The 23,136-nt window shown below is 39.7% G+C and overlaps 1 protein-coding gene and 1 non-coding gene across 2 annotated transcripts in view; one reads left to right on the top strand and one right to left on the bottom strand.

Annotated features, from left to right (window-relative positions):
• Phlpp1 (PH domain and leucine rich repeat protein phosphatase 1) overlaps positions 1–23,136 on the top strand; it is a 213,136-nt gene that overhangs the window by 141,657 nt on the left and 48,343 nt on the right. The window contains exons 5-10 of the mRNA XM_060371441.1: positions 7,816–7,962; positions 8,528–8,758; positions 14,297–14,499; positions 15,756–15,816; positions 18,406–18,501; positions 20,851–21,006. Of these exons, the coding sequence (XP_060227424.1) occupies positions 7,816–7,962; positions 8,528–8,758; positions 14,297–14,499; positions 15,756–15,816; positions 18,406–18,501; positions 20,851–21,006 (894 nt within the window). The remainder of the gene's footprint in view (positions 1–7,815; positions 7,963–8,527; positions 8,759–14,296; positions 14,500–15,755; positions 15,817–18,405; positions 18,502–20,850; positions 21,007–23,136) is intronic.
• On the bottom strand, positions 3,696–3,802 carry LOC132649107 (U6 spliceosomal RNA). Its single transcript, XR_009587541.1, has one exon. It is a non-coding gene; the product is annotated as a U6 spliceosomal RNA (small nuclear RNA).

Here is a 23,136-nt window from a genome sequence, read left to right as displayed (position 1 = left end):
TAAATTATACATATTCTTTCTGTTTCAGTTGTAGTTTTAGAAATGCAAATTCACACTCTTTTCAAACACTTTTGAGACCATTTATGTTTTGGAATGCAGGATTTTTCAGATCATAACAAAACTACAGCTTGCATACGTGACCCCATCAGTGGGGCTTGGAGGCAGACACACCAGCACATTTTTCTTTCTAAAGAACAAACAAACATCTGTGTCAGTAGGTCATCTTGGTACCAGTTGAGTCAATGCCACCACGGCTTTCAAGACTTTTTTTTCTTCAGGATCTTTTGGATTTCAGAATTATGGCTTAAACAGCCCCAGCAATAAAATTGAAATCGTCAGTACAGCAGATGTGGCTGTGAACCAAATTATCTACTGTCAGGGGAGGATGTAATTAGAAAGAATTAGGAGAAGCTTACAACTTGTTCTTTCCATGCTCCTAGAATTTACCATACTAAGACGAGCGTGTGTTATTCTGGTTATCAAATAAAAGCAGCGTTTCTTATGGAAGCCCGTTCAGTGAGTGTTCCCAGTTCCAGCAGCCTCACAACTCTCCAGTGAGGCCACTGAGCTCTTGAGGATGTTGCCTCTTAGAACTGATACAGAGTGAGGACCAAGCCCAAGCTAAGTCTTCACACAGTTCCTTCGCGATGTAATGTTGAAAATGAACTTCCCATTTCTATGTTCTGCACTAGGGAAACTACAACTTAAACAAGAGCAGATGTTCTGAAATGGAAATCCTTTCATTGTAGAATCATTTTAATGAACTCACTGATGTTGGATGATAATTAAGGAAAACAGACTAGGAATGTAGCTCACTTGTACAGCCCTTGCTTACCATGTGAGTTCTGCCCTAATAGTTACAATTATAGTAATGATGATGGACAGATGGCTCAAGAAATTCATTGAGGAAGGCAGGGATAGTTTCCCCTTCTTAGGTATTGTTGTGATGCTCACTTTGAGTACTTATAGATATGATTAAAAGTAAAACTACTAGGGAAAATGGCACAGCTCACTTGAGAGCTTGTACCTGGCATTAGTGAGTGAGTCCTTGGGTTCAATGTCTAGTAGTAAAACCTGACCAAAGCAAAACCCAGCTATGTTTTATCATAAACGTACTTAGTTCTTGACGAAAAGTAATAAAATTACGTGTAACAAAGACTAGTTAATATCATGTCTGAAATAATCATCATATTATTTGGTTTTATTTCCTAAACATGTACAAATTCATCTACCTATTCCGTGCAATTCAGTACAAACAGAACTTTGAATAAATTCTAAGAATTAGAAAAATCAAGTATGTTTTATAACTGTGACAAATAAGCCCAGAAGGAAACAATCTATGAAGAATGTCAGGGGTTTTGTTTGTTTTACCTTTGTATTTATTTGGTTCTCTCACTTTTGATGCTGTAGAACACTAGCTTTTGTTCTTTCCAGTCCTTGAATAAAAATGACTCTATGTTGTAGTAATTAATAAAATGGGTGTTGGACTATATAATGTTTATTAGCCCTGTGATTATCACAGCAGTATTGTCTAACCTGTTATCACAAATAATAAGACACAGACACCTGTTAGATTTCATAATTGCCTTATTCACCTTGGACTGGGCATATATTCCTACCTACACTGTCCAAATCACCTTCGTCCCCCCATCCAATACCCTTCACCTTACTTCTCCTCAATTGGACTACCTTTCATCCATAATCCCATGGTACTTGCTTATAGTTTTTCCTCTGGGCCTTTTCATACAATTACTGAAACCCTTCCTTGGCCCACATTGTGTTTTCTCCAGGCTAACCCATCCTGGCATTTTCCTCCTTCCTCTGTCCTTCCAGTGATACCTGTGGGATTCTCCAAAGCCCAGGAACCTTAGCCACACCTACCCCATTCTGCCCTGCCCAGGTGTAGGCTCTTTAATTAGCCAATCAGGTATAATGACTTACGCAGGTTTACAGAGAGGGCCAGTAATGAGCATCAGCGCAGCCTCCAACAGGTCTTCCTCATTAGCTGTGGTGTGTTTGTCCTAAGAAGTTCTTAGGAAGCCAGAATGAAGCAAGCTTGTAGGCCTGTGGTTGCCCTGCTTTACAGATGCTTCCATTTGGGAGGTAACAGTGGGCACCCTGTGCACATAAGTCAATGTGTTTTAGCGTTTGTGATCAGTTTAAGAAACTAACCACTCTGTAAGTCTATAAAAGACAACTTTTACAGACTTAAATACCGTCAGCATAAGGGGGTATTTGGAGTATATCTCAATTTAGTTTAAAAATTTATTTAAAACTAAGTATAGGCATTGTCTTAGATAGGGTTACTATTGCTGTGGTGAAACACTATACCAAAAGCACAGTGGGGAGAAAAGAGTGTGGCTTATGTTTCTATACCATACTTCATCATCTAGGGACATCAAGACAGGAACTCGGGCAGGACAAGTACCTGGAGGCAGGAGCGGATGCCAGGCTGTGGGGAAGTGCTGCTTATTGGCTTGCTCTCCGTGGAGCAGAACCCAGGACCCCTCCCTCTGGATGGTTGGTCTCTCCCCCACCAATCACTAATTAAGTAAATACCTTACAAGCTTACCTAAACCCTAATCTTGTGGCGGCATTTTATCAATTGAGGCTCCCGCCTACCCGATGACACTAGCTCACGCTGACAGAACTAGCCGGCACAGACAGTGATACATTTGCACAGTGTGTTGTTGCCCTATTTAAGAGGAAGGGACAAAAGTAATGATTTCCCTGCTTCCCCAGTAACAGTTTTAAGCATAGCTTTTCCTCTCTGCAGCTTGTTGGTTATCTCTCTGAAGCTGCAGAAAGGAACAGGTAAGGACTTCATAACACAGACTAATACATGACAGCCCTAGATGTTTTAGCACTGTAAACATCTCCTGTCTGGTTTTAGTGCTTTTATGATGTAAATAGAGGAAGGGTGAGAATAAGGAACTGCATCAACCTGGCTAGTAGTGCTATGGATATTTTCATTCCACTGTCTTGTCTCTGACTCCACTTTGCACCTGTCACTTGAGGCCCCATTCCTAACAAGTAATCATGTACTTCATTATACATGGGGCTTTTAATGTCCCTAGTTTGAAAGGCAAACTTGTAACAAACCATAGTCACTGATCTTGTCTCTGAAAATTTTGGAGTCTATCCAAGGCCTGGACTTTGCTGTGCTAGTAGTGCTGAAAAGCAAAAATGTTCCTCAGAGCTTTGGGGTAGGTCAATCTCAACTCCTGAAGTGTTGCGGCTGTCTGCTCAGTCTACTGCTGTACGCTGTATCATGCAGCATCATTTTAATGATCAAGATTTTCTGTTTTAGGCTCTGTGTGCACATTACTTTGATTTATTTCACCCTCTGAGCTCTGTTGTGGGCCCAATGGAAACGGCTACTTTTCTTTTTCTGAAATAGACTACTTACTTTGGAACGTGAAGTCAGTCTTTATATTTTTTGGTAGTTTGGGAACACTATTCTGAAATTGTTTTCTGTGTAAATAGATAAGGTATTTGAAATACTATTCCTATGGCTGATGTGTCCACTCTTGTTGGAGAAAATGAGTGTAAAGATAGCATTTTTTTCTACAATATATTTTTTTATTCGTGGCTAAGAATGGTGACTGATAGTTTTTATATTATATACTGACATGATAGTTTTTATATTGTATAGTGATAGAATTATATTGAATTCTTTTTTTTTTTTATTTATTAAAAATATGGAACGCTTCACGAATTTGCGTGTCATCCTTGCGCAGGGGCCATGCTAATCTTCTCTGTATCGTTCCAATTTTAGTATATGTGCTGCCGAAGCGAGCACTATATTGAATTCTTAACAGTGCTGTGTTGAAAGATGGCTAGAGTCAAGGCTGTATCTATGTCATCACACAACTTACGTGTTGCCATTTTATCTGTGAGCTTGAGAAATAAAATAACTTCAAAGTGGTGTTGGCTGCTGCTGTATAGTATTGGAGCCCAGAGCCTGTAATCTGAATCTATACTTATGGGGCACTGTATATTTGACATGAGGAAAAGAACTTATTGCACATTTTTCTAGCTTGAGTATAATTTAAACTTTGAAATACATCGGATGTGGGCCTCTACTTACATTCCTATTCTAGAGCTGCGAACTGTGGGATCTGACTCTGATAGACAAGTATTCTCACAAATCCCTTTGGCCACATTTTCTACGCCCTGGATCATCCATCCCTGAACAGCCAGTCCCCCAAACTCTTCCAAGAGGTGGAAAAAGCACAGTGAGAGTAAAGATTATTTCCAAAAACCCAACTTTCCTAGTCATAATTCTCCAGCAGTAAAATTCGTCTGTCTCAGCAACTCTAAACCTTAGACTTCTTGGAGTTCTTCTGTATATGCAGAAAACAGATTACAGCACTACAGATTCAAAACTCTGGTTAGAAAAAGACAGGAGTGTCCACATTGAATGTGGCTCTGTAGTGATACTTGGAATTTTTTTTTAAATACAGAAATATTATAAGAGTGTGTTTTTATTTTAATGTGGAGATGTGGGACTGGTTCACATTGTTCACAGCAGCTTACTGTGGTTTGCCTCATGCTCCAGCAAGGACATGATTTTGCCAGCTGCAGATAGTTTCGGTGATTGTGTGACATTTGGAATTCTGGGGAATTTTCAGAGGGTATATAATAAATGCTAGGCATCAAGAGGCAGGGTGGGTTGTTGGGTGGTTGTTGGTCACAGTTTATTAAGTGGTTGTGTGCAAAGAAGAAATGAGATATCCTGCTGGCAAAGAGCAAACTTTCCTCAAGGAACGCGATGCCCCTAATCAGTAGGAAGTTGTCTAACAATAACGTTACCCCCTTTCTGACCCCCGGCTTTGTTCAGAGCATCTCTTGCCTCTCCTTTTTTCTCTCATATCTAGTGTTAGGAGTCGAAATCTATTCCCTAATTAAAAGTCTGAAATCTGGAATACTCAGAGATATGAAACTTTTTGAGTATTGTTATGATACTCTATAAATATTTTGGAACATGTGACCATGAATGTTCAACCAGTGGTCCATACTGACAAAATCTCCCAAGTACTGTTTTATACATACATACATACATACATGCATACATACATGCATGCATTAGACTATATATTATGCTATACTCCTCCAAATCTATAGTACTTATGATTCCAATTATTTTGGGTGAGAGATTCCCCGACCAGTATGTGTCTTATATGCGGATACCTCACTTTGGATTCCCTCCTTTTCAACTGCTGTTGTATCTGTTGATACATGGCAAGAAAGTCCTGTTCTGTTCTTTAGAGGATGCTTGGCCCTAAGAGTAAGGACCACTTCCATGACCTAAGCCAGTGGTCCTCCACCTTCCCACAGCTGTGGCCCTTTAATACAGTTCCTCATATTGTGGTGACCTCATAACTGTAATTTTACTACTGAGCAATGACTCAGCTCCTAAGACCATCAGAAATATGTGTTTTCCAGTGGTCTGAACCCACAGATTGAGAACTTCTGGCCTCAGTCCTTTAGTTCCTTGTCACTGAGTTGATTCAGAAAATAATTGTACTTCCTTTTCTTTATATTTGTAGAGTGAGTTTTACCTTGTCCAGCACCATTACTGACTTCTCCAAAAGCCACATTTTCTGTTTCCCCCTTTAATTCGTACTGACTTTGAAATCCTGTTCTTTTTGTGGATAATGTCTATTGGATCGGTTACTTTCTAGATATTTTTAAACTTTCAGTTTGATAGTGTACAAAATTTCAAGCTATGCCCTGTTCTTACTAAGTGTGGAAAGCATCTAGAAAGAGGGCCACTGTTTTGCTTGAATGTGGTTTCATCTGCAGTGACAAAGACTTCTGAGGGAAAGCTGCCATATTTGAGGGGGAGAAGGGATGAAGCAAGGACCAATTAAATTTGAGTTACAAATTTTTTTTTTTAACCTGAGTATATCCCATGCATACTTAATGAGAAAAAAATTAACTGTCTGCATACCATAGTTAATGACATTCTGTAGTTTATCTGGCAACCCTATTCCAGGACTTTCTTGCCCTCTCAAAACTTGGAAAACATCAGTAGCCTTCCTTTATGTGAATTCTATATTCTGATGTTTTTACTTAATTAGAAATTCAAGCAGATTTATGTATAAAAAGCAAGATAAAGTTTAGATAATACTGACTTTTTAGTGAAAACAGTTTTTCATAACGCAAATTTCAAAATGGATGTCATCATTTTCTATTTTTTCAAGTCTTTTATTGTCTATCTGGATTCTTGGTGCATTCAGTCAGGTGTGTTCTCACAAGCACATGCAAGCTGAAACTTCTGTTAGATCCCTAAGAGAAAACACAGGCAGCAAAAGCATGTGGAGTGAGTCCTTGTATTGTAAAAATAGTTTTGACCTTGGAATTTAATGAAAGGGTCTTAGAAGCCTCTTTGGAGGTTCCTCAAGCATCCATTGCAAACTGCTGCACTAAGAATAGCATAGCCTGTCCTCTTACCTTGTATTTGGGAGGGTGTTGTAGGGTGGCTCAGAGCAGAGGCAGTGTGTGATTGGACTGAGTGAGCTGATCAGGCAGCAGTGAGATTTCCAAGGAAGATGATTATAGAGCAATAAAAAGTGTCTTTGAAGAGCTAATGGATCAAAGTATAACATGGAAAACAACTTAAAAATGGTGATTCAGTTAAACAATAATTTGCCTTTTTCAATTTAAATTACTAAAATATCTATATTCATGTATCCAGTAATGTAGCTGTTATTAAAAATAATGCCAAGACTCTGACCTTGTTCAGTAGGTACATTTTCAGTTTTCTACGTTGAATAAAAATTTAAATTTCTTTTGGACTACAGCTTAATATTTTCATTATAAATTTCAGTAAATAGGTCATGTGATCATATGTCTGCTCTTGGCAGAGTGTAAAGTATTAGTTTCAAGTATTAGGCTGGGGAAGTCTTGGGAAGATTTTATTGACTCTCCTCTCACATAGAAATGATGTTCAGAGTGTAAATGTGAGTACATACAGAAGTAAAAATTAAAGACAGCTCCTGGTTTCTTGGACAACTGAGAAAATAAAAGGACCTTACCAAAAATAAAGCAGGTGGAAGGATTTATTGGGGTGGGAATAAAGATTTGGTAAATTTATATTTTGATGGAAGAGGTAGGGTGGCTCAGAGCAAAGGCAGTTTGTGATTGGATTGAGTGAGCTGATCAGGCAACAGTGAGATTTTCAGGGACGATGATTATAGAGCAAGAATAAGACAACATACTGGCCAGGAGAACTGGTCTGATGGGGGGAGAAGAGATAAAGGGGAAAATGTTCATATGGAGGAAGAGGGTTGAGAGAGTTTGGAAGCTCTGTGATGAACCTTACTGAGATGAGATCTTTGAGAAGGCTGTGTGGGCAGCGGCATCAAGTGCTGTATTGAATGGGCAGGCAGAGCCTTGGTCGTCCAGGAAACTGACTTTGATAGTTTGTTATACTGGGTAGGGTTGGAGGTGAGAGGAAAATTTTTGCACTTGTCTAAGACAACGAAAGCCATGTTTTCCAGCTTTGCTTGCTCAGGCTCCTTCCCAGGGCCATTTACTTGGTGTTAATTGTGTAAAAGGCAGTACAGTTTAAAAAGTTCCAGTAGAACTTACGCCTCAGTCAGCTTGATTTTACAGCAAAAGGTCTTGCTGAATATGTGTACCTTTTAGTTAAAACACTGGCCTTGGACCGAGAATTGTTCTCTGGCTTTGCTACTCCTAAACCTTGAAGGCCTCGAGTTCTCCCTCAGACCATGGAGCTGAGCAGGATTATCCTCAAGGCTGTGCCATGCATTTGTGACATTTGTTTCTTCTTTCTGTTTTATGTAGATTCACCAAACTGAAGAGCCTTAACCTTTCCAATAACCACCTAGGAGCCTTTCCATCAGCGGTCTGCAGCATTCCAACCCTAGCAGAGCTGAATGTATCTTGTAATGCCCTGCAAGAAGTCCCAGCAGCTGTTGGAGCTATGCAGAAGTGAGTACTTTAAACCACCGGGGCTGTTTGTGGAAAGCTTAGAAGTGGCACATCATATTGATTAATTTGCTATGTTTGCCAACGAGGTGTCGGCCTCAGACCTAGCACTAAGGCACTGTTGGTCTATGTAGAGTTCACTTGTTAAAGAGTATAGAGAAGCTGAATGAAAATCAAATACAGTTGTTTTCAACTGAGGTTCTTCATGAATGAGTGCATCTAAATGGAAGGAGTTTCCATTTTCTTTTCTGAGTCATTGAATTTTAAGTCTTAAGAAATTAATTTTAAGGAAAAAAAAAGGGAATGATATATACTTGGGCTGGTTTGTATTACAGTTATCACATTTCCACGTATGCCTTTGCAGTTGAGAAGATTGGTAACAATTCCCATTTTAATAGAAGGTTAAGGTCCTTATTTCTGATCTTCCCCCTCCTTGTCCACTGTTAGCTGCTGCCTTGTTCTTGTGCATTTTGCAGCCCTGTAGTAACATGATCGTCATGAACTTGTCTGTTGATGATAAAGTGTAAGAATGTACACTCTTCTGTGTAACCCTTGTCCTTTTTGATAGTTTGCAGACGTTCCTGCTGGATGGGAATCTTCTCCACTCTCTCCCGGCTGAGTTGGAGAAGATGCACCAGCTCAACTATCTGGGTCTTTCCTTTAATGAGTTCACTGACATTCCAGAGGTACTGGAGAAGCTGACTGCTGTGGATAAACTCTGCATGGCTGGGAACTGTATGGAGACCCTCAGGCTACAGGCTTTAAGAAGAATGCCTCATATTAAACACGTGGACCTAAGGTAACCTCTTTTGAGAAATACATCCCACTTGAGTGACTTGCTTGTATTGTGCGGTGAGTTAGCCAAACTGTCTGGTTAGTGGGCTATCACTGAGAGGGAGGAAATGTCAAATTGTGTGGTTTGCTCATCCCTGAAGTTTGCCTTAAAAAAATTCCACTGATGAATGACTCCACCTTGCTTTGGTTTGTAAACTTGAACCCAGTTTGAATTTGCATCAGTCTGTAGGCGCACTGGGGTAGAGAACTGTTGATGTTAACTGAAAATCATCGAGCACACAGTGGAGAGTGTTCTTAGTCTTTCTTATCTGTATTTTACCTGAGCCATTTGGTACAGTGCAGCATCTCTTCATATTTTTCTTTCTTGTTTTTTTTAAAGTATCCATTAAGCTAAATTGTTTTGATTTCTTCTAAACTCATTCAAGTGGCTCTGAGCTTTGCTTACCATTCTTCACAATACAAGAAGATGGAAATAATCCCTTGTATCCTCTCAGACCAACATGGCCTAAAACTAGACCTCAACAATAACAGAAATAACAAAAAGCCTACATACACAGGGAAATTAAACATTTCTCTACTCAATGACAGCTTAGTCAGGGAAGAAAAAAGAAATTAGAGACTTCCGAAAATTCAATGAAAATGAAGGCCACAACTTACCGAAACTTATGGGAGTAAGTGCTAAGAGGAAAATTCATAGCACTAAGTGCCTCCAGAAATTTGGAGGCATCTCATACAAGCAACTTAATGATACACCTAAAAGCCATAGAAAGAAGCAGACACACCCAAGAAGAGTAAGACAATTGAAAACAATCAAACTCAGAGCTGAAATCAATGAATTAGAAACAAAGAAAACAATTCAAAGAATCAATGAGACCAAGAGCTGGTTCTTTGAGAAAATCAACAAGATAGACAAACCCTTAGCCAAACTAACTAAAAGGCAGAGAGAAACTATCCAAATCAGCAAAATCAGAAACTGAAAGGGGGACATAACAGCAGACCCTGAGGAAATCCAAACATTCTTCACAAAAATATAAATTTTATAATCTCCTGTCAGATCCAAGTTTAGCTAATCCCTTGTAAAATCAGAGATCACACTTAAACCCAATGTGAACCTTCTGGCCCTGTCTTTGCTGACCATGGATGCTTAGTCATTCTTTGGGTAGGCAAGGCTCTGTTAGTTTTTAATCACAGAGAAGCCTTACACAAGGAGGATCTGTTTTTTCATTCCATTAAAGATTTATTTATCTTGTTTTTATGTATATGAGAGTTTTGCCTGAATGCATGTATGCACCACATGCATGCCTGGTGCCTGTTGATGTCAGAAGATAGTATCACGTCTCCTAGAACTGGAGTTACACACAAATGTGAGCTGCTATGTAGCTTCCAGGAATCAAATTCAGGTCCATAACAAAGGAAGCAAGTGCTCTTAACAACTGAGCCATAGATATGTGCCCAAGGAGAATGCTTTTTAAATGTTACCTTTTTAAAAGAAAGACAAGTGCCTGCGTGGACTTAACTCCTTAAAAGCAGTATACAAGACTGAGTCTTTAATGTTAGCTTGCTTAGTTTAGTACTTTTTCAACTAAGTTAATTCTCCATTAACCAGAAGGTAATGTCTGCTTACTAGGCATTGTAAATCTCGAGTGCTTTAATTTCTATGCCTCTGGTTTTCATCTACAAATTACAGTTAGTAATAGTACCTACTTTATGGAATTGTGGAGAGAATTAAGTTGAATTGCTGGGCACTGCCAGCGGGGATTATGTTCAGCTGTTACCTGACTGAGGGCTGTCCTGACTCATGAAGCCTGCTCAGCTGTCTCTCTTGGCATCTTTGCTGCTTGTGGAAGGTGGGCCTGTTCTTGTTTCACAGCCCACCTTCGTCTCTCGCTAACCCAGGTGCTTTCTGAGCATCATTCAGTAAAGTAGCTGCATCTTCTCCCTTTCTTCTCCCTTACGTGGTGTGGCCTGTGGACCATACATCCTGTCAACAGAACTGCTTGGTTTTATCTTCTCCTCACCCTAAAGCAGGCAGGCTTTCCTAACTAGGGGAGTATTAAGGGTGTGCAGGGCTAGAATTCTTATTTTGGCAAATATAAATTGTAATTTATCTGAGTTTGAGAACTTTTTAGACTGAGACAAGGACCAGCACTTTGCCTGGTTAATTTTTTTTTTAATGTAATGTTATTCAACTCTGGGTTGTTTGAATATAATTTCTTATTTCAGAATTTAGTCCCATTTTTTTTTTTCAGTGACTCAGTGTTAGGGCTTTGTTATAGCCAGCAATGATGGACACTGACCTCAGGTAATAAGCCTGAGATCAGTTTCACAGTTTTGTGGTAAATGTGACAAAGCAGTCATTTTTCTTGAAGGAACTTACAGATAAGATTGCTCTAATGTGTCTAGAAGTAACATTTCTTAGAGCTTTGTGAAGTCCTGAGATTGCTAATTCTAATTTGAGACTTTTTTGCTGCCATCGGGTAGGTACTGCTCATCAGAGGAGACACTGGACATTTGGTAAATACTGAGTGCATAGGTAACTGCATCCTTCTGGGTTTCTGTGCTAAAGCAGAGGGCAAATTGCAGATTTGCTTGTACTTCTGCCCTGCACTTTCAATGAAAGCTAGTAGAGTAACATGGTATAGAGTTTCCTCTAAGTTGATATTTATTGTTTTCTTTATGGAATTGTGGGTTTGTGGAATTATGGGTTTCTCTGTGTAATCTTCTGACTGTCCTGGAACCTGCTGTGTAGACCAGGCTGGCCTTAAACTCACAGTGATCCACCTGCCTCAGTGCTGGCATTAAAGGCAGGTGCCACCATACCCAGCTGCAAACATCTAATTTTATTGTATGTCCTTCCAAAAGAAATGTTATTTCAGACTTAAAAAACTACCATTTATTTTCATCCTTTCTCCCACATTGACAGTCTTTGATCAAACCCCTCTTCTGTAGCATTAAGAATCCCTGCCCCCGCGGTAGCTAGTCCCAATTCTCTTTCCTAGCTGGCTTCTCTTTCTGCATTTTTACCTTCTGGGTGGGGTGTACTCACAGCTTCATCTTTCTTCTTGACCGTCTTGATTTTAATCATTCTTAGATGTTTCCTTAGCTCTTTTTGTCTTCCTTGGGACCAATTTCCCTTCAGTTGCCAGCTGGAAAATGTATCCTTGTTTCTCTTTATTTACATACTCTCCTGTACCTATGAAGCATGAGCTAAGTGTTCCTAGCTCTTTTATCTGCTTTCAGCCCACTACCATACAAGTCCTGTACAAGTAAGGTTCTGTCTTAGAGCCACTCACATGTCTCCTCCAATGTGGGCTGGGGAACCATTTCTTTTCTTTTTTCCCAAAATGAGCTAGAAACTCATATTTTAGAATTAGTGATTTGACATAGCTATTGTATTCAAGCACTTTATGACAGATTGATTGTACAGAAAAAGCTGATGTATTAGATTTGTATAGCAAATCACATTTGATGGAAGTGTGTGGTGAACCGTGGTGTCTTAGAAATTCCTAAGATAGGTCCCTTGTCATTGCCCCTTAGGCAGTGCTCTTGCTCATCCTTGATCCCCCAGTGTTAGCATCTGTAGGTGAAGCCCTTGGTAAACACTGTTAAAAGAGCAACACACGAGCGTGGCCAGCCGTGTTACTGCTCCTTCCGCTTAGTCTGTAGTATGCTTGAAGGTCGCACTTTGCTCCTGCCTTTGGAGGCCACAGTGCAGCTCCCTGTGACCTGCTTCTCCCTGCCATTCACACCCCGGGATTCACATGAGTGTTTTCTTTTCAGTAGCATCTGCTTTGTAGGTTCTCTGTATTTTGTGCGTTGTTGCAGCACCCATCACATACTTAGAGTTCTCCTGTAGAACATTGTGAAGCACTTTGTCTTGCCACTCTCCTATCCTCATCATCATCATGACCACAGCCCTTCACAGTATACATAGAACTGGAATGCAGACATTTCTTTCAATTTCCTAACTATATTGCAGAATAAGAAAGATGTTTTTTCTCATTTCACAGATAAGAGATAGGTGGCTATTGGTCAAGGTTTGTACCTGGAGCTAGAAGATAATTCTCCTGGCTACTCTTCCACACATAGGAACATCATTTTTCCTTTCCTTTCTTTCTAGACTTTCTCATTAAAATAAAGATTTTTATCATGTTAGTACCAAAGCAGTAACTTGTGAGCGGGTTGCTGTTGGAAATGAAGATGATAATGTCATTATGGTTACTCAAAGTATATTTGGTAGAGAACATGAAAGATTCTTTAAATTCCTTCAGTTCTGTTGTGTCCAAGATGAGGCTTGTTTTTAGTCTGATAGTCTATTGAACATTTGGAAATAGAGAAATTTCTGGCTTAAAGCCAAATGTTGATTCTTGCAACCCAGAACAAGAACAGAAGGAAACAAAGCATCACTTTAGGGACATTTGAAGACGCCGTGTGCTGACTTGGTTGTTGACAAATCCTAGCCCTGTGCTGCTGCTCAGCCTTGTGTTTCGCTCGGTGGCCTTCTGATGATTCTCTTGATAGTTCGTATACATAGCTCTGTTTTGTTTTTAAAAGGGCAGAAACTGCAGAGGACATCTGGTCTTAAACTGTGTGCGTAGTACCAGCGCCTTAACCAAGTGTACACACTCAGTGCTTTCTCACCTGGGAGAATTGTTTCTTTCCAACCTTGGTACCAAGAAGTGACATTTTTATCTATTTTCTCGAAGTGGAAACTAATTTATATTTGTTAAATCGGTTTCATATCTTTGTCATATTGATCCATTAATGCTTGTCTTTGGCATCTCATCTGCAATAGTTCCAGTTAACCAACTAGTTGTCATGGTAGAAGAACCCACCATTTTTCCTATGTTTCAATCCATTCTAAAACTGTTGATCCCCATTGATGTCCTTTATTTTATGATTTCTCAATAACTCCTATTTGCCAGTGTTCAGTGTCTTCTGCGCTTTGCTCTTTAAGTAGTGTAGTATTCCATGTGTGGAAATAGCTTTGGCTCTCAGTCCTGATCCTGAGGATCAAGAATCGCTGTACCTACATTTCCATCTCTGGTGCTCCCATTCAGTATGTGACCTGAAGTCATTATCCTTGAGTTTTTTCTTTGTGATTGCCCATCTTCTTTTCCGTGCATCCCATCTCTTCCTTTAGGGAGCCACTGTAGCTGTAGCGTGTCTCTGGTGGTTCTGGATTTGCTTCCAAAGTTCTTTACAGTATGGTGTCTATACTTTCTCACCTTCTTTCTTTGGAAGTAAGTGTGTAAGTGGATATTTTTTCTTCTCTTGAAGACTTGCTCCTCTTCCAGCCTTTATCTCCTAAATTGTGTTTCAAAATATATCATAAAGGCCTAGATGTCTTGTAATTGTAGCTAAAAATAACTAGAGAATCTTGCCAGTTAAACAAGGCCAGATGCTAAGATTAAAGAAGGAACAGACAACTCTACTATGGTGAGACATGGGTCCTTTCTCATTACTGCACAGTGCTTGGATTCAGCAGTTTATTTGCAGTACTGTAGTTAAGTCGCTTGTGCTTGTATCCTTCCTCCTTAAGACTGAACATCCTCAGAAAGCTGGCAGCAGATGGAGTGGACTTCGTGCAGCACGTCACTCAGCTTGACCTGCGAGACAATAAACTTACTGATCTGGATGCCATGATTTTCAACAACATAGAAGTTCTGCACTGCGAACGGAATCAGCTGGGGACATTGAACATTTGTGGCTATTTCCTAAAAGCACTCTATGCTTCTTCTAACGGTAAGTGGCAGACTGCGCCCAAGCTGCTCCGTGTACCTGGCACCATCACCTGTGCCTTACTGACGTTATTCTTTCCTCATTTACTAAGATAAGTGTCAAATCCTTCCAAGATAAACGGCATAAAAGAAGATTGTTCACTTGGTATTTACCAGAATCAGAAGGGACAATTTAATTGTTTTGTGTATTGCTTGTTTTGTGTATTGTAATAAAATTGTTCCTACTCGCCATTTGTTTCTTCTGCTTCAAGTGAGGGGCAAAGTAAACTGTTACTTTGGCTCCTTGATTAAATACTAGAGGGTGGAAGGAAAATCCATTGTAGGCCCCCTTCAAGACCTGCAATTTTGTATTCTACTGACAATGGGATTACTAAGATAAACCTGAACTATGTACCCACTGGAATGTCATAAAAGTAAGATTCTTGGCTGTTAATTTTAGGGCTTGTTTATTAATTATAGGACGTGTGGTGTGAGTCGGATAGTGAGACTTTGAATACAGTACAATTCATAGGATCTAGGAGAGATCCTCAGGAAGAAAGGTGTGTGATAGAAGTGACACTTTCAGACATAACCTGAGAGAGCACAGTAGGCGAGTTACACTGATGAGAGAGGTGCAAGAAAATCCACACACCAGTTATCCAGCCTACTAAGATGGACTTCACATGAGCTAAGAGAACCTGCAGTCAGGGTAATTGGGATGAGTGCCTCATCCACTGTAAGGTGGGTGTCTCAAACGGTGTAAAGAGGAGAGTGGGGGCCAAAAGCTAATCGATAAGCCTCTCACAGCTGGAACCAGAATGGGCAGCTAGATGAACTTGTGAACTAAGAGAGCAGGCCTTCCAGAAACTGCTCGGCCCAAGGAACAGAGCCCTACCTAGACAGTGGTGTCCATTTCATAAAGTTCGGAAACCTTGCTAACTTGATTAGCAGACCCCATTTATGACTCTCCAGAATTCGCTCTTCAGTCATGAGGGATCAAAAGCAGGAAGCCTTTGCTTTTATGAATACTATGTGAGTATTAAAATTACGGTATTCATTTGAGTGATGTTTTAGGTACAGGTTAGCACTCCTAACAGTGAGAAACCATGTAAACAAATAGGAGCAGAGAATGAATGTCTTACATGGTATTGGAAGATGTCTCTGCTCTCCTGCAATTTTAAAGTTACACAAGAAAACAGTACACAGAGGACAGCAAAACTGCAGTGCTATTCTCCCTCAGAGCCACGTTCATAGTAATGTATTTGTGGTTTTCCCTCCTAGAGCTCGTTCAGCTTGATGTTTACCCGGTTCCGAATTACCTGTCTTACATGGATGTCTCCAGGTAAGAAGACAGCTTCTCACTTAACTCCTGGCTTCTTTGAGAGTTCTTTAGATGTTTCTATCTGAGCCTACCCCAAGATTTTTATAGATTTTGAAGAAAATAAAATCCAAATTATTTTAAAATAATAAAAATTAAACTTAATCTAAAGTTTCACTTAAAAAACTAAACAAAAAGCCCAAATGCCTGCCTTTTGGATGCCACTCCCCCACCCCAACTGGAGTTCAGACTCAGGGCTTCATCCAAGCTAAGCAAGCCCCTACCTCTGAGGTAGAGCCCTCCACCATGGGAACAATTTGGACCTCAGGTTGGGGCTGAAATATTGGAGACTTCAAGGTGATTTGGTTCCAATATCCCTTTACATACATTAACCCATCTTGTGTGTTTTCTCTAAGTTCTTGTTTGTCACTTTGTACACACATGTACCTGCCAAAAGCTCCAGATGTTGGGCTCTTAGCTTTTTTAGGTAGGCAGAGCCTCTGACGTCAATTCAGCTTTGCTTTTGCAATGAGCCTCACTTATTCCAGTGCCTAAAATACAAAAATATATTGTTTCTCCCTGATGATGTAAGGGCCCAACTCTGTCTGTAGCATGCATTTACACAAGTGAAACCAGTAATTTTAATCCACTAAAATTCAAACTCAGTAAGGAAATAACTAGAGTTTCAGAACACATGGCCTCTGGCTCTCTGAAGATGCCAGCTCTTCAGCCATTTGAGGGTACAGGTTGTGTTGTGCTTGTGAGTGATCACCCTTTGTAATCCCAAGGGCACTGTGAGCTGGCAGTATAGGACTTCACCTTTCATCATGAAAGTACACAAATTTAGCTATGTTAACAATAAGCACCTTTTTGGTTTTCAGCTATTGGGAAAATTATTCCAATTGTAACTTTACTATAACTTAGGTATAAAGTTCTTTGAATTGTTTCATGAATTTCCAGAAAAGTTTCTACGGTTTCATTTATTAACTTAAAGTCAAACATCACATAAGTTCTTTGGTTTTTAATCCCACCCCTCTTAGCAACTCTGGATTTAATTTTTTAGCTTTTAAATGAAAACATGTTTGTATACATAGCTACATATAAATACCTTGTGCAGATATATTTCAGAGAGCTGATTACAGAGTGAACCTATTTTCATCTTACATCTAGAATGTAATGGTAAATGGTATCCATTGAAATTCCTAGGTCAGATGAACTGATTGGCCTGCTCTTTGATCACCTCACCCTGAGCGGGCCACAGAGGAAGACAGTGCAGCCCGTCCTGATGAGACCTGATAGACTAGGATCAGAAGGAAGGAGAGGAGGACCTCCCCTATTAGTGGACTGGGGGGAGGGGCATGAGTGGAGAAGGGAGATGGAGAGCGAGATTGGGAGGGAAGAAGTGAGGGAGCTACAGGGGGCATACAAAGTCAATAAACTGTAATTAATAAAAATAAATCAGTTAAAAAATTCCTAGGCCAGATACCTGAATTTGTCACTTAAATATTGTTCATCTTTCATTGTAAATCTCATGTCTGGGTCTTTTCTGCTTCCCTATCTTGCTAATCTGTGTTTAGGAGTTAACTATTATAAAATTAAACACTTTTTGGAGCACAGCAGTGTGTACCTATATAAATAATAGGAAAATAATGCCTTCTATTTTACTATTTTAATCAAAACTATTATAATTTAATTTTTTAACTTCATGTATCAGTCTGCCATTTTTCTAAAATGTTTTTCTGCCCTTTTCCCAAGCATCATACTTCCTCAGATTTGTTCATCTGTTCATAATGAAGTCATCTTGATGAGCATGTGTGAGGCCTTTGCTTGCATCCCTTGCCTGAGGGGTGAAGAAGGGAGAAATACCTATATGTTTTTGTGTGTACCTGGTTACTTCCCATATTTTTATTTAAAGGTTAAAGGAAGAAATCTAAGTATAGTATATTTTTCTAATGGTCAGATAATTTAATAAAGTTGTTATTGGTTCAGTTTCTAGTAACTGTAACTAGTAACTGTAATTATTGCCAAATTCCCAAGTAAACATTTCCAAATAATTAATTCTAAGTTTTAACTGTTAATGAATCATTTCACTTTCTATTTTTCTCAATAGCTGTATTTCCATGATGCCAAGTAGAATTGGGAATTATTTTAATGCCAATGACAAATTGCAAATTTGAAAATAAAAATGTGTCAGTTTATTACTTGACTTAACTGGATCACTGTGTATTTTCTCAATAGTAACCGTCTTTCTGAGTGTGCAGCAGTCTCTAAAGACTTGTAGAAAATCTTTTAGGTGTTGGAGGTGATACTGATGCTGTGTCCATGTTGAATTTTAAAGTTTTGTTTCTCTGAAATTGTATTTGAGGTACTGGAGTGCGGGCCCAGTAGTAAAATATATGCGCTGCTCTTGCAGAGAACTGGAGCTCACTGCCAGCACACCAGTGGCTGACTACTGCCTTTAGCTCCAGCTCCAGGGATCCTATGCTCTCCTGACCTCAGTGGGCACATGCACGCACAGACACATAGAAATTAAAACAAAAAACAAAAAAACCCCTACATATTTCAGACCAGATTTAAATTTTAAAATAGTAATTTTTATATTATTCTCTTTAGAAACTGCCTAGAAAATGTGCCTGAATGGGTATGTGAAAGCCGGAAGTTAGAAGTTTTGGATATTGGCCATAATCAAATATGTGAACTTCCTGCCCGGTAGGTATTTCAGATCAAATGAGAAGATACAAAATAAAATACTATGCTGATTTAGTGTTTGTATTAGCATGTTATGAATCCCAAGAGACTCTGTATTAAAACACATTCATTGTTTTTTATTTACATATTGTCGTGGGTGAAGAATAAAGTAAGCCTTTGACTGTCAGGCTGACATTGTAAATCCATTCCAGTTGGTGGTATTTGTTTAAAAGTGTGAATAAACCAGAAGAAATGTTAGGAGACTTAGCAAACATTATAAGTGGTTTACCTCTGGGATTTGTAATTCCTTTAGAATCTCTACCTCTGTCTGTCTACCTTGCCCTAGATAATTTTTGTTTTTCCTAGGATATAATTTTGGTGGTAGTGGGCTACAAGGCAGGTGGATATTGTTAGCTAAACCTCCAAAGAGTAGATTGTCTTTTTTTCTTTGAAATTTAATTTGAAGTAGGAAATCTACAATCACCTTTTCTCCTTTGACACTTACCTTCTCATAATTTTTGTTTTAAGTAACGTTGAAAGAGGTGGATGTACACACTGCACACGTGGGGGCCAGAGTCAGTCCTCACTGTCCAGCTGGGAAGTCAGGTCTTTACCCACCAATGCTACATCAGGCTAGTAGCCCTGGAGTGTGTGGAGATCTGCATTTTACCCGTGCACACACAAGGACTTCCTACATGAGTGCCACTTCTTCCGGCTTTTGCAGGTTCTGGGGATCCGAATGCCCACTGTCAGCCTCACAGCAAGAGCTCTACTCACTGCGCCACCTCGCCAGTCCATCATAATTTGTTCCTTAATGATAAGATTTTTACGGTAGCCATGTGATGATTTCTTGTATCTGTAGATATACATAAATCTTTTCCAGTTAAATGTGGCTACCCAGGTAGTTGGTAAACAAGGAGAAGTCTTTCTCCGGCTGTTGTGGAGGATGTTCTGTGAGGACTGTAGTGTTCACCCCAGTGCTGCCATAAGTGTGACACCTGGTATCTGATGTGTGCCCCTTCTGACCACGGCACTGACAGTTAACTTTAATTTAAACTTAATTGACGGCCAGTTGCTACCAAAATTTAAATTCAGTGTTTTTCAACACCTTTAACCAGTCATAGGACAGAGAAAAGTTGTTTCCACTAATATACAATCAAAAATGTCAATGCATATATGATAAGTAACATTCAGCTTAGCCTTTATTGGATCTTTACTTCAGGCTTCGTTTAGTTGACTCGTAAGATTATGACCAGGGCCTGGGGAGATGGCTCAGTCAATAAAGTGCCTGTCCCATAAGAAGAAGGGCCTGAGTTTGGGTCCTCAGTACCCACGTTATAAATGCCAGGCGTGTTTTCACGTGGCTGTTACCTTAGCAGTGGGCAGCAGACACAGGTGGGTCCCTATAGTCCAGAGGCCAGCCAGTTTACCTGGTGGGTGGGCCATGGGTTCTGTGGGAGGCTGTGCCTCAAAAACATAGAGAATGATTGAGGAAGATAGCCAGTGCTCACCTATGTTGTCTCTATGAATGCACACACACACATACACAGTGCCCGAGATGTACCTAGCTCTAATGCAGAAGCACTGTAGGTGTTGATATTCATACTGCAGTTAATTGAACCCACTTGTTCCATTCTCTGTAAAAGAGCGTGTGTACTTTGGTATAGGATAAAGCTATGGCTTCCTAAAACATATAGGCACTGGGGAGAGAACAGGGAAAGACTGAATTATGAAATATAAATTAAGTGAAATGCAACTTTTTCTGGCTGTATTTATAAAAGCTTCATGCATTGCAGACTTTGTTTCCTGTTGGTCATCTTTAAAGATTGCTCAGCCATGTTTATTCAGACTCTGGACATGAAATTAACCCTATGGGTGGGAGAAGCATACAGCTGTGTAATGCTCACCTTGTCAATCAAGATTAAACTAAGCTCTTCAGTGTCTCCTTCTAGGAAACAAATATAGAAAGTACTGAAATACAAATAGCTCCAAGTTTGTGTTAAAATAAACCTGCTAAAGTTGGAGAGATATCTCAGCAGTTTGGAGAACTGGCAGCTCTTGCATAAGACTGAGTTCAAATCCCAGCACCCACATGGTGGCTCACAACCATCTGTAACTCCAGTTCTAGGGGACTGGATGCCCTCTTCGACCTTCACGGCACCAGGCACCCGTGTGCTATACATATATAGAGGGAAGACACTTGTATATATTAACTACAATTAATAAATTAAAATGACCTGTTGGCTTCCCCTGAATTAATGTATAATTTGTGGAATGATAGTTATTTAAATCTTACTCTTTTTTAATGCTCATCCCAAGATAGCCCTGTATAAATAGTTGCTTTCTGCTTTTTTGTCCCTTTTCATCCAGCTTATTTTGTAATAGTAGTCTCCGGAAATTGCTGGCAGGACACAACCGGTTGGCAAGGCTCCCTGAAAGGCTAGAGAGGACATCGGTGGAAGTCTTGGATGTACAGCATAACCAGCTCATTGAACTCCCACCTAACCTCCTCATGAAGGCCGACAGGTAAAGCATTTTGACTGTCTTCAGAATTTACCTGACGGTGTCTGTCACCGATGATTTAATCATCGTGGGAACTTCATTATCTCCCCTGGTATGTGAATAAATGGTTTAGCTATCATGTGTATAGAATGGAGAAAGTGGCATCCTGCAGATCTTTACTGACTTCACTGCTCTGTGTAGAGAAAGGAGTTTTGCACCAAGAATAAGTGGGAATGGGATGTGAAGTCTTATACTGCTCCTTGGACAGGAGTTCTGCGGGCCTTTTTAGGATTAGCTTAATTATCTGATTGTCTTCATTTCATTTCCTAATGCCATGGTTAAGTACCCTGATAAAAGCACCTTAAGAGAGAAAGGGTTTATTTGGTTCACAATTCCAGGTTATAATCCCTTTATTATAGGGAAGTTAAGGCAGTAGGAATTTGAAGCGCACGGTCATATGACATGCACAGTCAGTTGCTGAGAACAGTGCACTAATGTGTCCATGGTAGTATTCAACTCATTTCCACCATTCCATAATCCGGGAATCTCTGCCCTGGGAATGGTGCCACCCCCAATGGGTGGGTGTTCCCAATAATCAAAAATTTAATATCAATTTTTTGAGGTACTAGAAATTGAACCCAGGGCCTGATGTATGCTGGATTATAGACAAATATTTTATCACTGAGCTATTTCCTCAGCTTCCTCTCCTATTTAAGCAAATTACTTTTGAACAATAACTTGTACCCAAGCATTTGAAGAAGTTGGTTTTATGAGGGATTAATTTAAATGTGAAGTGAAATTCTATTTTCTTTGTGAAATCCAGTGAACATTTAAATGATTGGAGGTTGAGAGAAAAACCACAGAGTAGGCAAGCTATAAATCTTGGGAGCTGCTAGGAGGAGGAAAATGGAGAAAAGGGGGAGAGAAAGGTAGGCCCTTTGAGTTATGGTCGGCAGTGGGGGTCTGCAAGCACTGAAGAAGGTGAAGCAGTGGCTGTCAGAGAAGCCTCCGGAGTGTTGGGGCTTTTGAGGAATCAGGCTTGTCACAGACTTCTTGTACGTGGATTCAGTTGTGATTTATCATAGTTGATGGTTCAGCTACAGTGCTAGATGCTGTGGGACACTGAAAATGATTGACTTTAACTGTTACCACCAATTTGTTTAAACTAATGCATAGTTTGAAAACAAAACTGTACAGTGAATACAATAGGAGTTAGATTTAAGAAAATAGAAAAGACAGAAAATAGGGACAGCTTGGGTTATTGGTACGAGGAAGAACACTTTGTGGTTGTATGACAAAATGAATTTACTATCTGTTTTTAACAGGTTGCTCTAAGCATTACTGTAACCATTTAAATTCCTCTTTCAGTTTGCTCCGTAATTCAAATCTTAACAATAGATAGATTTTTAAAAATATTTTTGTGATAAAAAATTGTTTCCAGCTCTAGGTTAAAATTTATAACTGAGAAATAGTATGTGTTAATCTGCTTGCCCTGTTAACAGAGTTATTTGGTAACCAAATAGGGAAATTACTTTCAATTAGGTGACTTTTAGTAAAGTTTTCATTTTCTTCCAGGAGCTTAGGGCCCATCTTATTAGCATTCTTATGGCTTGATCACCAGTGTAAAAATTTAATTTTTACATACACCTTTGAGATTTGAGTTGCTTTTCAAAAGTGGTAGTTTATACTCTACACTGGATTTAAAATGTCACACTGTAAATATAAGTACATGTACCCTTATAACAATTAAATGTAAGCTCATAGCTCACAGTTGTAGAGGGGTGTGAAATTTGACGGACCACATATTTAGAAATTGTGATTTTGTATCTTGAGAGAGAACAGGATTTGGTTCTATTGGGTAACCTGGTAAAATTCAAATCCTCATCTTATGGAACATCCTTCTGCTCTGTGTTGAGAGGTCTCGCGATGGAAACACTGAAGGAGTTTCAGACTCCTAGCTGTCACTGGCAGATGGTCAGAGGAAGGCTAGGTAATTCCCCGTGGGTTGCTAGAGTGGATGAGTCACAGCCAGGGGTACTGCCATCCTTCTGTTCCTTCTTGGAATCTTGGCAGTGACTGATCCCCTGTCCACCTAGTGTCTTCATGCACATTTGATGGCCAGACAGCTTTTCCAATGGAATTAGTCCAACTAAT

The sequence above is a fragment of the Meriones unguiculatus genome, chromosome 18 (assembly GCF_030254825.1).
Source record: "Meriones unguiculatus strain TT.TT164.6M chromosome 18, Bangor_MerUng_6.1, whole genome shotgun sequence".
Taxonomy (NCBI): domain Eukaryota; kingdom Metazoa; phylum Chordata; class Mammalia; order Rodentia; family Muridae; genus Meriones; species Meriones unguiculatus.
Note: the sequence above shows the minus strand (reverse complement) of the source record. Positions and strands in the feature narration are given on the sequence as shown.